Source organism: Coniophora puteana (assembly GCF_000271625.1).
Source record: "Coniophora puteana RWD-64-598 SS2 unplaced genomic scaffold CONPUscaffold_10, whole genome shotgun sequence".
Lineage (NCBI taxonomy): Eukaryota > Fungi > Basidiomycota > Agaricomycetes > Boletales > Coniophoraceae > Coniophora > Coniophora puteana.
In genome coordinates this window covers 784938-796757 of record NW_006913062.1, presented here as the reverse complement: position 1 = coordinate 796757, position 11820 = coordinate 784938, and the positions used below count along the sequence as shown (strand labels likewise).

The 11820-nt window shown below is 58.1% G+C and overlaps 6 protein-coding genes across 6 annotated transcripts in view; 5 read left to right on the top strand and 1 right to left on the bottom strand.

The window, feature by feature from the left end:
* The window catches only part of CONPUDRAFT_60585 (uncharacterized protein), a gene marked incomplete at both ends in the record, with an annotated part of 1663 nt that extends 1057 nt beyond the window's left edge, over positions 1 to 606 (top strand). Inside the window, 2 exons of the mRNA XM_007772919.1 lie at positions 19 to 73; positions 439 to 606. Of these exons, the coding sequence (XP_007771109.1) occupies positions 19 to 73; positions 439 to 606 (223 nt within the window). The remainder of the gene's footprint in view (positions 1 to 18; positions 74 to 438) is intronic.
* A 146-nt stretch (positions 607 to 752) lies between these two features.
* Positions 753 to 2109, bottom strand: CONPUDRAFT_167377 (uncharacterized protein). Its single transcript, XM_007773214.1, has 4 exons — positions 1839 to 2109; positions 1613 to 1766; positions 1331 to 1517; positions 753 to 1280 (listed from the first exon to the last, which is right to left on the bottom strand). Exons 1-4 carry the CDS (start codon positions 2046 to 2048, stop codon positions 1121 to 1123), a joined length of 711 nt encoding a protein of 236 aa, XP_007771404.1. The 5' UTR covers positions 2049 to 2109; the 3' UTR covers positions 753 to 1120.
* A 220-nt stretch (positions 2110 to 2329) lies between these two features.
* On the top strand, positions 2330 to 5026 carry CONPUDRAFT_145615 (uncharacterized protein). The gene is made up of 4 exons (XM_007773213.1): positions 2330 to 2889; positions 3007 to 3079; positions 3179 to 4219; positions 4298 to 5026. The coding sequence occupies exons 1-4, from the start codon at positions 2476 to 2478 to the stop codon at positions 4852 to 4854; spliced, it is 2085 nt and encodes a 694-aa protein (XP_007771403.1). The 5' UTR covers positions 2330 to 2475; the 3' UTR covers positions 4855 to 5026.
* A 264-nt stretch (positions 5027 to 5290) lies between these two features.
* CONPUDRAFT_108199 (uncharacterized protein) lies at positions 5291 to 6619 on the top strand. Its single transcript, XM_007773212.1, has 2 exons — positions 5291 to 5348; positions 5416 to 6619. The coding sequence occupies exons 1-2, from the start codon at positions 5327 to 5329 to the stop codon at positions 6555 to 6557; spliced, it is 1164 nt and encodes a 387-aa protein (XP_007771402.1). The 5' UTR covers positions 5291 to 5326; the 3' UTR covers positions 6558 to 6619.
* Positions 6620 to 6698: 79 nt separating this feature from the next.
* Positions 6699 to 7325, top strand: CONPUDRAFT_60452 (uncharacterized protein; the record flags this gene model as incomplete). Its single annotated transcript, XM_007772910.1, has 3 exons — positions 6699 to 6910; positions 6978 to 7050; positions 7119 to 7325. Coding segments are annotated over 3 exons (492 nt in total), but the record flags the coding sequence as incomplete, so codon positions are not given.
* A 654-nt stretch (positions 7326 to 7979) lies between these two features.
* Positions 7980 to 9734, top strand: CONPUDRAFT_138661 (uncharacterized protein). The gene is made up of 2 exons (XM_007773211.1): positions 7980 to 8085; positions 8149 to 9734. Exons 1-2 carry the CDS (start codon positions 8082 to 8084, stop codon positions 9576 to 9578), a joined length of 1434 nt encoding a protein of 477 aa, XP_007771401.1. The 5' UTR covers positions 7980 to 8081; the 3' UTR covers positions 9579 to 9734.
* Positions 9735 to 11820: the final 2086 nt, after the last annotated feature.

Sequence of the window (11820 nt, the reverse complement as noted above, 5' to 3'; positions counted from 1 at the left end):
TCCACCGCGGGGCACAAGACCACGCGGATATACAAGATCGCGCCGAACGCGGACGCGGACGACATGCGCGATCGTTTTGTGCTGTTCGCCGAGATCGAGTGGCACGTCCTCGCCCCGTCGCGGTTCCGTTTCGACGGCAAGGAGGTCACCGCGAAGGAGTACATGCATGGACCGAAGATCGGGATTGGGTGGTGAGTCGGATTGTGTACCGTGTCCTTCTTTATAAATATAGACTGCTTGAGCTATCTGACGCTGCAGGCACCGATGCTTCACTGGGCCTGATGGAAAGCCGTACAGGTGGGAGGCGGACATCAAGGCGTGGATATGCAAGGTCTGCCTGTTGGTTCTCTCCTCCCGATTCACTGCCTGATGATTGTGACCATTCGCAATCACGCACGGCTGACGCTCGACGACGGGATGAAAAGCTTGATCGCCAAGTCCCAGCGCTCGGGCAAGGGAGCCATAGGGAAGGCACAGCACGCGGGCTTGGAGGTGTTCGAGGAGGGCCGCCACATGCTGGGCACTATCGTGCTGACGTTCGTGTACATGCTCAAGATGTTTCAGGAGTACGAGGGCTCTGTGCATTCCTCGATGCTGGGTACTTAGTCTGCTCTTCGTGCTGAACGAAGGGAAGTTTGGCCCATCTAGCGTTAAGACCAGCCGGTGGATGATATGTCGTGCTAGTAGAATCGATGATCGACAAAGCTTGCAAGTAAACCAAACTTCTAAATATTTCAACACATCTTTCCCTGCTAAACATGCCGGGCCACCGGGTTTTGTGACCCGTTACGAAGATATTGGGTATCCGGTATGAAGTACTCGAACCAAACACGCTGCTTTCGTCTTGGCAATAAGCAGCATCATCCATCCGCAAAATTAACGTTTTTAGTGGATTATTATCCATGAGGACGGCGTAATAGCAACAATGACTACATTATATACAAAGATCAGGAAAGCAAATGACAGTAAGGTCCACGCTCATAGTGAGCTGGATGGTGTTTTCATGGCAGTAACCTCGCAAATGACAGTGACACCAATAGCCAAAAGAAAGGAAGGAATGCATAGTCTATGGAGGCGTTGGGCAGGGCACATTGAAAGCGGGCGACGGGCTATGCGCGTCTCATGAGTCGCTCCGTCCAGCAACATATTCGTCCATGTCCTGGTCCAGCTGCTCAACGGACTTCTTGACGCGCTTGGGCCCCTTCTTCGTCCGGAGGCGTCGAGGGCCTGAAGCTGCACTTCCGACCCTCACTTGTGGGACCGCGCGCGCTTTCGTTTGTCTAAGGCACTCTTGTCAACCACCGAATACCGAGAAGACGTATTCACGCACAATGTCCCATTGACGGCGGGCACGACCCCCACCGGCGCGCCAATTCGCGATGCAATTGACGGATTGGCAGGCTTATTGATGCCTCCAATCCTGTTCAGCAGCGTAGGCGCGGACGGAGCGGCGGGCGTGGCAGGGGCGATGGAGGTGGAGGTGGAGTCGACAATAATCTCAATCTTGATCGGACGTCCTAAGTAGTCGCGGGCGAATATGGTTGGAGAGGGGCGCTTGCACGAGGCCGGCCCATGCAGACGCATGGGACGACATGGAAAGGAGGAGACTTACGACCGTCAATGTACTTGCCGTCGTAGCGCTGGCGTGCGACCTGGGCGTCGGCGGCGCGCTGGAAGGCGACGACGGCCATGCCTTTGGAGCGGCCCTGGGAGTTGTAGATCATGAAGACTTCGCGGAGGGGGCCGACGGTCTTCTTGAAGAGTTCCTGTTTGGACGAGGAAGGTGGATCAGCTGTGGGCCCATAGACGCACGTGCGGGGTGTGGTAGGTGGACGTACCTCGACCTCTAGCTCTCCTACGTCCGTGGGGAGGCGGCTGAGGAGGATCTTGCTTCCTAGTGATGAGGTGCCATTTGCAAGGTCTGGTGCCTTTGGAGGAACGCCGCGCCATGCGGGGGCAACCTGACCAGCGTGGTTTCCGAGAAGTTGCTTCTTGGGGCTGTAGTAAGAGTTGAAGCGTACAGGTGGGCCGCGTGGGTGGGAGTTCATGGCTACGTCAAGGTCGTCAAGTGTTCTGTGCGGGAAGGGAAGAAGAGGTGGAGAGTGTCGATGCCAGTGCCAGTGCCAGTGCTCAGAGGACGTGCAGGCGCGGCGGGTCTTGTTGTGGCAAACACGTGCACACAGAGGACGCTTTCCATTTTGGGGTAATCAGTCGGCAGACACCTTCCCTTTATGGCGATACAAGTCCATCAATGCCCTAGCGGGTTGCCGAGCCGAGCGCCGCAGATAACCCAACCCGTGCCCTACAATTTATCCTCCCCTCCCCTTCCATCACCACACCTCTTCCTCTCCTGCCAGGCCATCCCGAGGCCCATCACATCCCTACGCAAGTCCAGGGAAGACATAGAAACCTAAAAGACAGCGCCAGGAGCAGCGACAAAACTCAGGGTCGACAACGCTCGTCGTTCACTTGGTCATGGATCCAAATCGGGCATCGGCGGACCAACAGAAGGACTTTCTCTCCTTCCTCTTCACCGCCGACTCCTTCCCAGACGCCCAGCGCACAGACCACCACCAGATCGACCTCCTCTCCTCATCCTCTTCCGGTCAGCCCCCGCGCACGCCCTCCAGCATGGCAAACTTCTCTGCCGCCGCTGGCATGTCTGGCCTGAACTCTATGGACATCATGAATTCCATGAACAGCCTGCTCCAGGGCATAGACCCCGCCCAGCAATCTCAGCAGGGGCAGTCCTCGAATATGGGCATGAACATGTTTGGCCAGAACCAACTCACACCCCAGATGCTACTCGAAAAGCAGTATAAGCTCACCCAACTGCACCAGCTGCAACAGCTTCAAAGCCAGATACAGAACCAGATCTTCCAGCAGCAGGTCAGTCCGCGTCTCTTCTGTGCACTTGCTACGTGCAGCTGCCCCGCACATGGTTATCGCGCATTTGCGGGCGCCATTTCGGTCTTGATTAGATCTTACTGATGCTCGTTGGTCCAGCTCGCGCTTATCAGCGGACAAGCCTCGGTGCTGAACCAAAACGAATCTTCCACCGATGCATACCCTACACCTGGTACGTGTTTTTTTCTTCTTGTTTAGCCCTCCGGCGTCATTACGTTCCGTGCTCCAAACTACAAAACTTTTTCACTCATCCTTGTTTCTGTCCACGCAGTCTCTTCCACGGAGCTCCGCCCAACCCCGAACCACGAGTTCATGCCCCGCGTCCAGCAACAGCAGCAGCAACAACAACAACATTTTGGCACCATGCCTTCAATGCAACAACACCAAAAGGACATCTTCGCACCCCAGTCGACGATGGACCCCTCCGCATTGCAGTCGCCGCACATCCCACCCTCGGGCAGCTTCCACCCCAACCACCACTCGCACGCACACTCGCACCACTTGCACCCCGGATCGGCATCGGCACCCGCCAATCTCGTGTTCAACACCCTCCCGTCGCCCTCGGACATCGAGCTCGACCTCTCGCCGATCACGAGCCCGTGGCTGCCCGCTTACCAGCAGCATGTTCCCTCGACGTCCTCCGGCTCCGCGTCTGCATCTGGATCAGGCGCCGGTGCAGGCTCGAGCGGCTCCTCCGTGACGCGCGCAGGAAACAAGCGCACAGCGTCACCGAGCGGCGAGAATGCGGCCACGGCGCGCAAGCGCATGAGTCCGTCGGTGTCGACGTTCCCCAAGAAGCACCATCTGCCGCGCGCTGCCAAGTCGGCGACAAATACGCCGCTGATGCACGCGACGGGGCGATCGCGGAGGAATAGCAGTGCGATGACGGCGGCGATGGATATGCCTGGTGCGGCGGACTCGCCGTCGCCCGTCGATCTTGCGATGCCGCCTCCTGCGTCGCGCACGCGCAGTTCGAGGACGCCGCCTGGGGGTGGGGGTGTGAATCCCGGTGGAGGAGGTAATAGAGAGGGTGGGGATCTTCAGGCTCAGGTAGATGTGGCGAGGTCGGCGATGACGCCTGTTACGCCTGCGAGTATTATGAACCTGGGCCGGTTGGGGATCAGCAGCAGTTTAACCGCTGGAGGGCCGGCGGACGCCGGTAGCGGGAACAAAGGCAAGGAGGGCTCGAGAGCGAAGGAAGGCGCCTCGGCTGCGGCTTCGACCTCGACCTCGACCTCGATCTCGAAAGGCGGCTCTTCCAAGAAGGGCTCGCTGCCGCTCATCAGTCCCGGGCCGAAGCCCATTCTTCCTGGTGAGTCCCCCTTTCCGCGTTTTTCGCACCAACATCCCCCGTATCGATGCTCACCATCACCTCCGTACGTTGAACCAGCCGGCGGCACCCCAGCCCCCCTCACGCTCACGCCATCGCCCCTCACGCTCCCGCGCAAATCGCACAAGGACGCGGAACAGAAGCGGCGCGACTCGCTCAAGCACGCGTACGACGACCTGCGCATCCTTCTCCCGCCGCTGCCGCTCCCGTCGGAAGACGGCGGCGGGGTTGGATCAGGTGCGTTTGGCGACGCGGCGCCGCTGCCGGGCGCGCTGCCCCCGCGCGGGCCGCCGAAGGCGGGCGGGGACGGGCCGAATCGGGCGGTGTCGAAGTTGCAGCTGTTGAGGTGCGGGAACGAGTATATACGGTTGTTGAAGGGGAGGGTGGAGAGGAGGGATGTGGAGGTTGAGAGGTTGAGGAGGGAGGTGAGGAGGTTGAGGGTGGGTGCGGGTGCTGAGGGTGGGGAGGAAGGGATGGACGGGATGGACGGGGAGGAGGAGGAAGAGGTTGATTTGGAGAGGGATTTGGATGCGGAGGAGGCGGGGATGGGGCTGTTTGGGAGTGGTGTGAGGCGGGGGGATACGATTGAGGAGGATGTTGAGGAGGAGGGGGAGTGACAATGACTTGGGTGCTTCGTGGGTCATGACCTGCCATCGATCGGTTGGATTGTCTTTGGCGGGTTGGCGATGCTGATGTTGTATGAAGACGTTTTTATGTATGGGCTGCTTGGGAGCTTTGGGTCTATTGTTTTAACTTAGTGTCGATTATTTTTGTTGTGCTATGTTTCGCTGCTAGAGCATGGATTTATGTCTTTTATGAGACAGCTTTCAACGTCCTGATGATGTTTTTGAAAAAATGCAAGTCTTAGCTTCGGTAAAGGAGCTCGACGGCGCACTAGGGACGTCTAAAGTTGATGACATAGACACACATGATGTTGTGGTTTGAGTTTTTGAACATACCACTGTATCTTCGCAAATCACTCTTACGTTTACGGGCCACAAAACCCGGTTACCCGGCGCCTACCCCTTTACTCGCACCACTCATCAGACTCTGGGCAGCCAGCAGTTTGAACCTCCCCTTCACTCCACCATGGACTCGAAGCTGCTAACGCGTAAGTATCGACCTCCTCGTGTCACCCCGCCCTCCTGAACACGAGGCTCACCTTCGACCGCTCCCAGGCTTCCTCCCCATCGCGGTCTTCGCTCCACTAAGCTACTTCGGCAAACAGGCCATATTCTCCAACCTCGAGCTCACCCCCGCCCCGCAGCTCCTCGAAGCCTCCTGCCCTGCACTCCCGCTCCCGCTCGCCGTCGCCGAGGCATCCCTCTTCCCGAACCGCCTGCGCTACACAGGCGTGCGCGGCATCGACGACTTCACCTGCATCATCGTCACCTTCTTCCAGCAGCTCAGCACGCGCGCCGCGCGCCCGCTGCTCGCCGGCACGCTCATGCCCCTCCTCGTCGCGAGCGTGTTCTTCATGTGGGCGGAGGCGGCGCGGCGCGGCGCGCCCCGCGCCGTGCGCCTGCCGACGGTGTTCTGCGTCGTGTACCAGGTTGTGACGTTCGCGCTCACGATGCCCGTGTACTGGCTTCTATTCACCGTCAGCGGCGCCGCGGGGCTGCATCGCCGGATCCCAGGTGCAGCCCCGGCGAGCGGGGGAGGCGACGACGCGCACAGGCCGGATGGCATCATCACCCGCCGGCGCGCGGAAGCCGCCGCCTTCGGCACGCTCGTAGGCTGCGCACTGCCCACGCTCGCCATGTTCACACTCTCCTCGCCCTACTGGACAGCTTTATGGCAGCCCTTCCCGCTCCTCGTCGAGTTCGCGCGCGCGCTCTACCTCCTCGTTCGCCCCTCTACATCCCCCACCGCCAACGCGCCCCCCAAGGCCTCCTCGCTCGCCAGCGCAAACGGGCATACGACCGTACGGCGCGCGTACCAGCTCCTCTTCTTCGCATGCGCCGCGCTCTACGCGTTCTACATCTACCCGCTCCTCGCGCGCCTCGACGTCTCTGTGCTCCGCGCGACGTTCCTCCCCGTTGTGCAGCGGGCGAGCGCAGGGAGCGCCTCGCTCGAGGACGCCGCTGTGGATCTCATCAAGCGCGATTTTTGCTTTGGCGGCGGGGCGACACTGCTCGCGAGCCTGTGGTGGGCGGACGGGCCGGCTGAGGTCGCTGCGAGCGTCGCGTGGTTGGTAGGGGGTTCGGTGCTTCTCGGGCCGGGCGCAGCGTTCGTGGGGATGGCGATGTGGAGGGAGGGTAAGATCGAGAGGGCGGTAAGGGCTGTGAAGGCGGGTATTGAGGAGAAGAAGATCGATTAAGCGTTTAGCGAGCTGTAAACTTGTGGTGTAGTAAAAGGATCTTTCTTATGTTTAGCATGGGGCTTCTCCCTGACACCATGCTCCTCACAATGAGCACCCCCAACCCACGCTCAGCGACATTCACAAACGGCCACGGCCAAGCTCTACAAATGCGAGACGCCCTCCACCGCGGGGCACAAGACCACGCGGATATACAAGATCGCGCCGAACGCGGACGCGGACGACATGCGCGATCGTTTTGTGCTGTTCACCGAGATCGAGTGGCACGTCCTCGCCCCGTCGCGGTTCCGTTTCGACGGCAAAGAGGTCACCGCGAAGGAGTACATGCATGGGCCTAAGATCGGGATTGGGTGGTGAGTCGGATTGTGTATCATGTCCTTCTTTATAAATATAGACTGCTTGACCTATCTGACGCTCCAGGCACCGATGCTTCACTGGGCCTGATGGGAAGCCGTACAGGTGGGAGGCGGAAATCAAGGCGTGGATATGCAAGGTCTGCCTGTTGGTTCTATCCTCCCGATTCACTGCCTGAGGATTGTGACCATCCGCAATCACGCACAGCTGACGCTCGACGACGGCATGAAAACCCTGATCGCCAAGTCCCAGCGCTCGGGCAAGGGAGTCATAGGGAAGGCACAGCACGCGGGCTTGGAGGTGCTCGAGGAGGGCCACCACATGCTGGACACTGTCGTGCTGACGTTCGTATACATGCTCAAGATGTTCCAGGAGTACGAGGGCTCTGTGCATTCCTCGATGCTGGGTACTTAGCTTGTTCTTCGTGCTGAACGAAGTGACTTTTGGCCCTTCTGAGGTGGAACTGACCAGTGGATGACACGTACCGGTAGGATCATGATCAACAAAGCCTGCAAATAAACCAAACATTTTAAATATTTGAATACGTCTTAGAGAGAGAGAGGTGGAGCGCGGTGGTTTGCCCTCAAGGAGCGCACGGAAGGCGAGGAAGCTACTGTGTTATATGCCAGGTGAATCAGACTGGATTGTCTGCTGTGGTGGCTCCGTGCTGGGCGTCGTCGTCGTACAATAGTCGGAGGTCGAGCTGCTCTGATTTCGCGACAGCTGGTCTGGTGGCAGAGGAGGAACAAGTAAAGAGCCAATGGTTCCTGGGTTTTCCGTCATGGCCTAGTAGGGAGGAAGACAGGTGTTATGGGAAACGAGCCTCAGAAAGATGGTGACACATGTGCTTGGAGGCCACTGCGACCCACTGCGAACCAGGAGCGATCAGGTCAATCAAGCTTCACGCCTAAATATGTTCACTGAGCAAAACATAGGAAAGCAACAAGCTTGTACTATGGCAAAGTTAGCACTCAAGTGTTGTCGGGTGCAATCCGGACGCGCGTGTACCAAAGTTCCCACGTTTCGGCGAGCTTCAGCCTCAGGGGCATCATGGTCCTCGATCCCCATCCGACCATGTAAACGCTCTTGACTCGACAGAATGGTTCATCTCCATCGTCCCCCTTCGTCCCCACAGCTCGAAGCTAGTCGATTACACTCGTTATTGACAACATGGGTGAGTACCCAACCGCTTAATCGCGTCCGTCCTCGCCCACTCACACACCCCGCGCATCAACAGCAGAAAACCAGAACCAAAGTCCTATCGCGTCCCTCGCGACGGAGACGCTCTGCTACATATTCGAGCTCGTGAACAGCGAGACTCGATGGGAGATCCCGCTCAAACCCGACAACCCGCGCCTCTTTCCCTTTGCGCAGGCTCGCGTCTGCCGTCACTGGCGGGACGTCCTCGTCACTCTCCCATCCATTTACTGGAGGAAGATCATTGTGCCACTCGATGCGCCTGTCCTTCCGTCCTCAGTTGCTGCGTACGTCGATGCTTCTGGCAACGAGGAGAGGATGGAAGTTCATCTGCTATCTCACTCTGCTACCTCCGAAGCGGAGGAGGAGCAGCCGGTGCTGGCACCCCAGGCTGAATGTCAAAGGGTCGACACGGCAATGCAACACCTCGCACCTCATCTCGCGCGCTTCAACACTCTGTCCATCCACACCCAATACCGCTCTGCCGCCCTCGTCGCGATGAAACACATCAGTGCTATAGGCAACGCGCGGATGCTCTGCACCCTCGACATCGTCTCTCGCGTGGCGGACACAACCACTCCTGCCTCTTTCGCCCCGGGCCTCACTTTCCCATGGCTTGAAAGCATTGCGATCGACACGAGGAGCTTCATCGATTGGGTGCACAGCAAACCCAAAGTAGGCGGGGGCGAGGATGAAGAGGACGAAGACGATGAGTTTCGAGACACCCCGTGGCTGGCCCTCAAGCTCACATCCTACCGTCCGACATCGGGTCTTTCCGGCTTCACGTCGACGGTGCTCATCGACACGATAGATGCGTTTGCTCCGAAGGGCAAGTACAACCTCTACCTCGAGATCAGCGATGTTGCCTTCGATGACGAAGATGCAGCCCGGGCTGCTAGCGGGCTACGTCCGCGCCGCAGCACAACTCAGCCCAAACCCAAGAAACTAGACCAACTCGATGCCGTCAAACTGACGTCCCTCGACTACCCGTTCCTCAAAGCGTTCTTTGACCGCTACGAACCCGAACAGGACTACCTAGGCGACGGCGGGCGCTACAGGGTCATACTCTCCAAATGCTCCATTACCGGTCCGCTGAGCATCCGTGTCACGCCTGGTCTCGTCCTCGACCGGATCGAAACCCAGGAGGAAATCCTCACCGCGCTCAAGGCGTGGTCCGGCGCCGAGCTCGAGATCATAGACTGCCCCGCCTTTGACGACGCCGTCATCAACACGCTGCGCACAAGCAAGCCGGTGCTGGGGCTGTGCAAAGAGTTGCAGTACCTCTTCATCGTACGGTGTCCTGACATATCGGCGGAGGCTCTGCTCAAGCTTTTTGACGAGCGCCAGATGTGGCTTCGGAAGATGCATGTGTATGCGGCTCCTCGAGTGCTCGATGAATGTGAGGAGGAAGGGTTCAGAGAGCTGGTTGAGGATCTCAGTTGGACCAGAACGGATTTTATCACCTCTTAGGCTTGGCTCGATGGGGTACGCCTTGACATGCTTTGACTCGCGTATGATTCAGATCGCAACACATGTACGGCCCCATCATGGCGCTATACGCACCATAAAGACCTACTCAATGTGCTCCTAGATTACCTTTCTTACGACCCAATGGACTTTCTTCCGTCAGATCTATACTGCCACATATTCAAGTTCGCATAGTAGGAATCGGGATGGGAGACGGTGTGCACCCGCTGGCTGCAATGACCTCGCATCTCTTCCTCCCGGCGACGCGTCCGATGGGATAGACGCTATCTCACTTGATGCGCCAGCCCTGCCGTCCGTGATAGAGGAAGAGGCTTACATCTCTGCCCCTGCGAAGGAGGAGGTGCTCAGGGTGCACCTCACGTCGCACCCGTTCTTCGCTCGCTACTTACCCTCAGAACGCTACTCGGTCTGGGACGACGCTATCTTCCTCACCCTCTCCTACTGCGCCGTCGACGCCCCGCTCCACATCCGCACGGTGCCCGGCCTCCGCCTCTCCCACATCACCTCCGGCGTCGACGCGCTCGCCAACGTGCTCATGAACCGGACTGATCCCGAGCTCAAGATCGTCGGCTGCCCCGCGGCTGTGGCCGACGACGTGTTCCTTGAGCGGCTGCGCGCGGCCGGGTGGTGTGAGGTCCATTGTAAGGCGCTGGGGTACCTCAGGATCGGGCGGTGCCCCAGCGTGTCACCGGGAGCGCTGTACAGTATAGGCTGCTGGTTGAGCGGGGCATTGTGCGCCTGAGGACGCTTGTCGTATGTGAATTATGTCGGCCGATGGAGGAGTGGGAACGGGAAGATTTTATGGCTTTTGTAGTCGTGTGACATCGCTGGAGGGGTATATTTGCTTGACGCCTTTTCTTGGCTGGCTGGTCACTGAGAACGTTAATATCTGAGAGATGTTGGTGGGCTGCTAGAATTGTGTTCGTCAATCTTGTGCGGTGGTGGTGGCGGGGGTTCATCGTAAACCATGTAGGTAAAAATTTCTTCGTCCGGTGGAAGATCCAGCCCTCGGCGCACGGAAGCTGCCTCTTTCTCGCTCAAGTCTGCCCGCGTCACCGTCTCATCAGTCCCCCTTTCCTCCCGCGACGCATTCGCAAACCTCCAGAAGAAGCTGGCGAGTAGCTCCGGTGCCAAGGTCCAGTCGAACCGTCGCGAGACGATTGAGCCTGCACGGTCCTACCGGACCAAGCGAGCGTATGGTCCGAAGACGAAGATAGAGAAGGAGAAATTTCGGTACTGTGAGCCGAGTTGAGCGATGGCGTGGGCAAGCGCTCTCCCGCGAGTAAGCGTGCCCGGCTCATCTTCGCATTCGAAAGGATGGCTGTCGAGATGATTGAAGAGTTCCCCGTCGGAGAGCTCAACGGGAGGGTCCTCGAATGGGTCGTCCTTCTCGCTACACGCGACTTCTATCCAAGTCTCCATTCTTGAGATGTCTGTGTCCACGTCGAGAGGGACATTGATATCATAGACGGCAATGGCTGGTTTCACTTTTTGTCTGTACACCCGCCATCTTTTGTCGAATGATCCGGTTGTTTTGCAAACCCTGAGACTCCCGACGAATGGAGTAAAGGCCTTAAACTACGGAGAGTGGTTGTTGGTATGAAGGACGCAAACAGTGACCGAAGACAAATTGATGATGGACGTACAAGGGTGTCACAAATTTCCATGTTCTCACTCCCTCCTTGGCCTTCACGCCCTTCCCCTATTAATGAGTTGAGGTTGAGGCTGGATACGTCGACTTGAGGCACAGAGCAGGAAGATGTCGGCAAGAAATCGTTCAAGAACGCGTCGACTGGCATCGGCCAGACGAACTTGTCACTTGCATCTGAAGTCAAAATCCCTTCGAAAATTCCGGGTGGAATTTTCTGGCGTGAGGGCTTGCATCCCTTTTCGGAGTGTCTTCTTCGACCAGGTTGTTTCGGTGTCGATATATTAAATGCGTGGTTTAGTGGCAAACCTGTAGATCTGGGGTCGTCGTTGTGTAGGTCGAGTGAATGGTTGCCAATCGGCAGGTTAACGCAGACATTGGCTTTCACAACGCATTTGTGTTTTGCTATGGAGAGCAGGAAGAAAGCAAAGCCTGTTGGGGCTTTGCCATGGGAGCTGAATGAATGCGCGTCGCGTTGCGTCGCGGTGAGGACGCAGGGGAAATGGGAACTTTTTGGTATCGGTGTCGCCTCGTGTCGGCGGGTGTCGGCGGGTGCCGGCGGAAGTTGGTTTCAAA

What these genes read in the sequence shown, in the direction of transcription:
- CONPUDRAFT_167377 (XM_007773214.1), bottom strand. Translation starts at nt 2,048, where the DNA reads ATGAACTCCCACCCACGCGGCCCACCTGTACGCTTCAACTCTTACTAC. An exon ending in TAGGAGAGCTAGAGGTCGAG is followed by an intron (nt 1,767 to 1,838) that starts GTACGTCCACCT and finishes TCGTCCAAACAG; the next exon opens with GAACTCTTCAAGAAGACCGT. An exon ending in CCCGCCGTCAATGGGACATT is followed by an intron (nt 1,281 to 1,330) that starts GTGCGTGAATAC and finishes AGAGTGCCTTAG; the next exon opens with ACAAACGAAAGCGCGCGCGG.
- CONPUDRAFT_145615 (XM_007773213.1), top strand. Translation starts at nt 2,476, where the DNA reads ATGGATCCAAATCGGGCATCGGCGGACCAACAGAAGGACTTTCTCTCC. An exon ending in CGATGCATACCCTACACCTG is followed by an intron (nt 3,080 to 3,178) that starts GTACGTGTTTTT and finishes CTGTCCACGCAG; the next exon opens with TCTCTTCCACGGAGCTCCGC. An exon ending in GCCGAAGCCCATTCTTCCTG is followed by an intron (nt 4,220 to 4,297) that starts GTGAGTCCCCCT and finishes ACGTTGAACCAG; the next exon opens with CCGGCGGCACCCCAGCCCCC.
- CONPUDRAFT_108199 (XM_007773212.1), top strand. Translation starts at nt 5,327, where the DNA reads ATGGACTCGAAGCTGCTAACGC. An exon ending in GGACTCGAAGCTGCTAACGC is followed by an intron (nt 5,349 to 5,415) that starts GTAAGTATCGAC and finishes GACCGCTCCCAG; the next exon opens with GCTTCCTCCCCATCGCGGTC.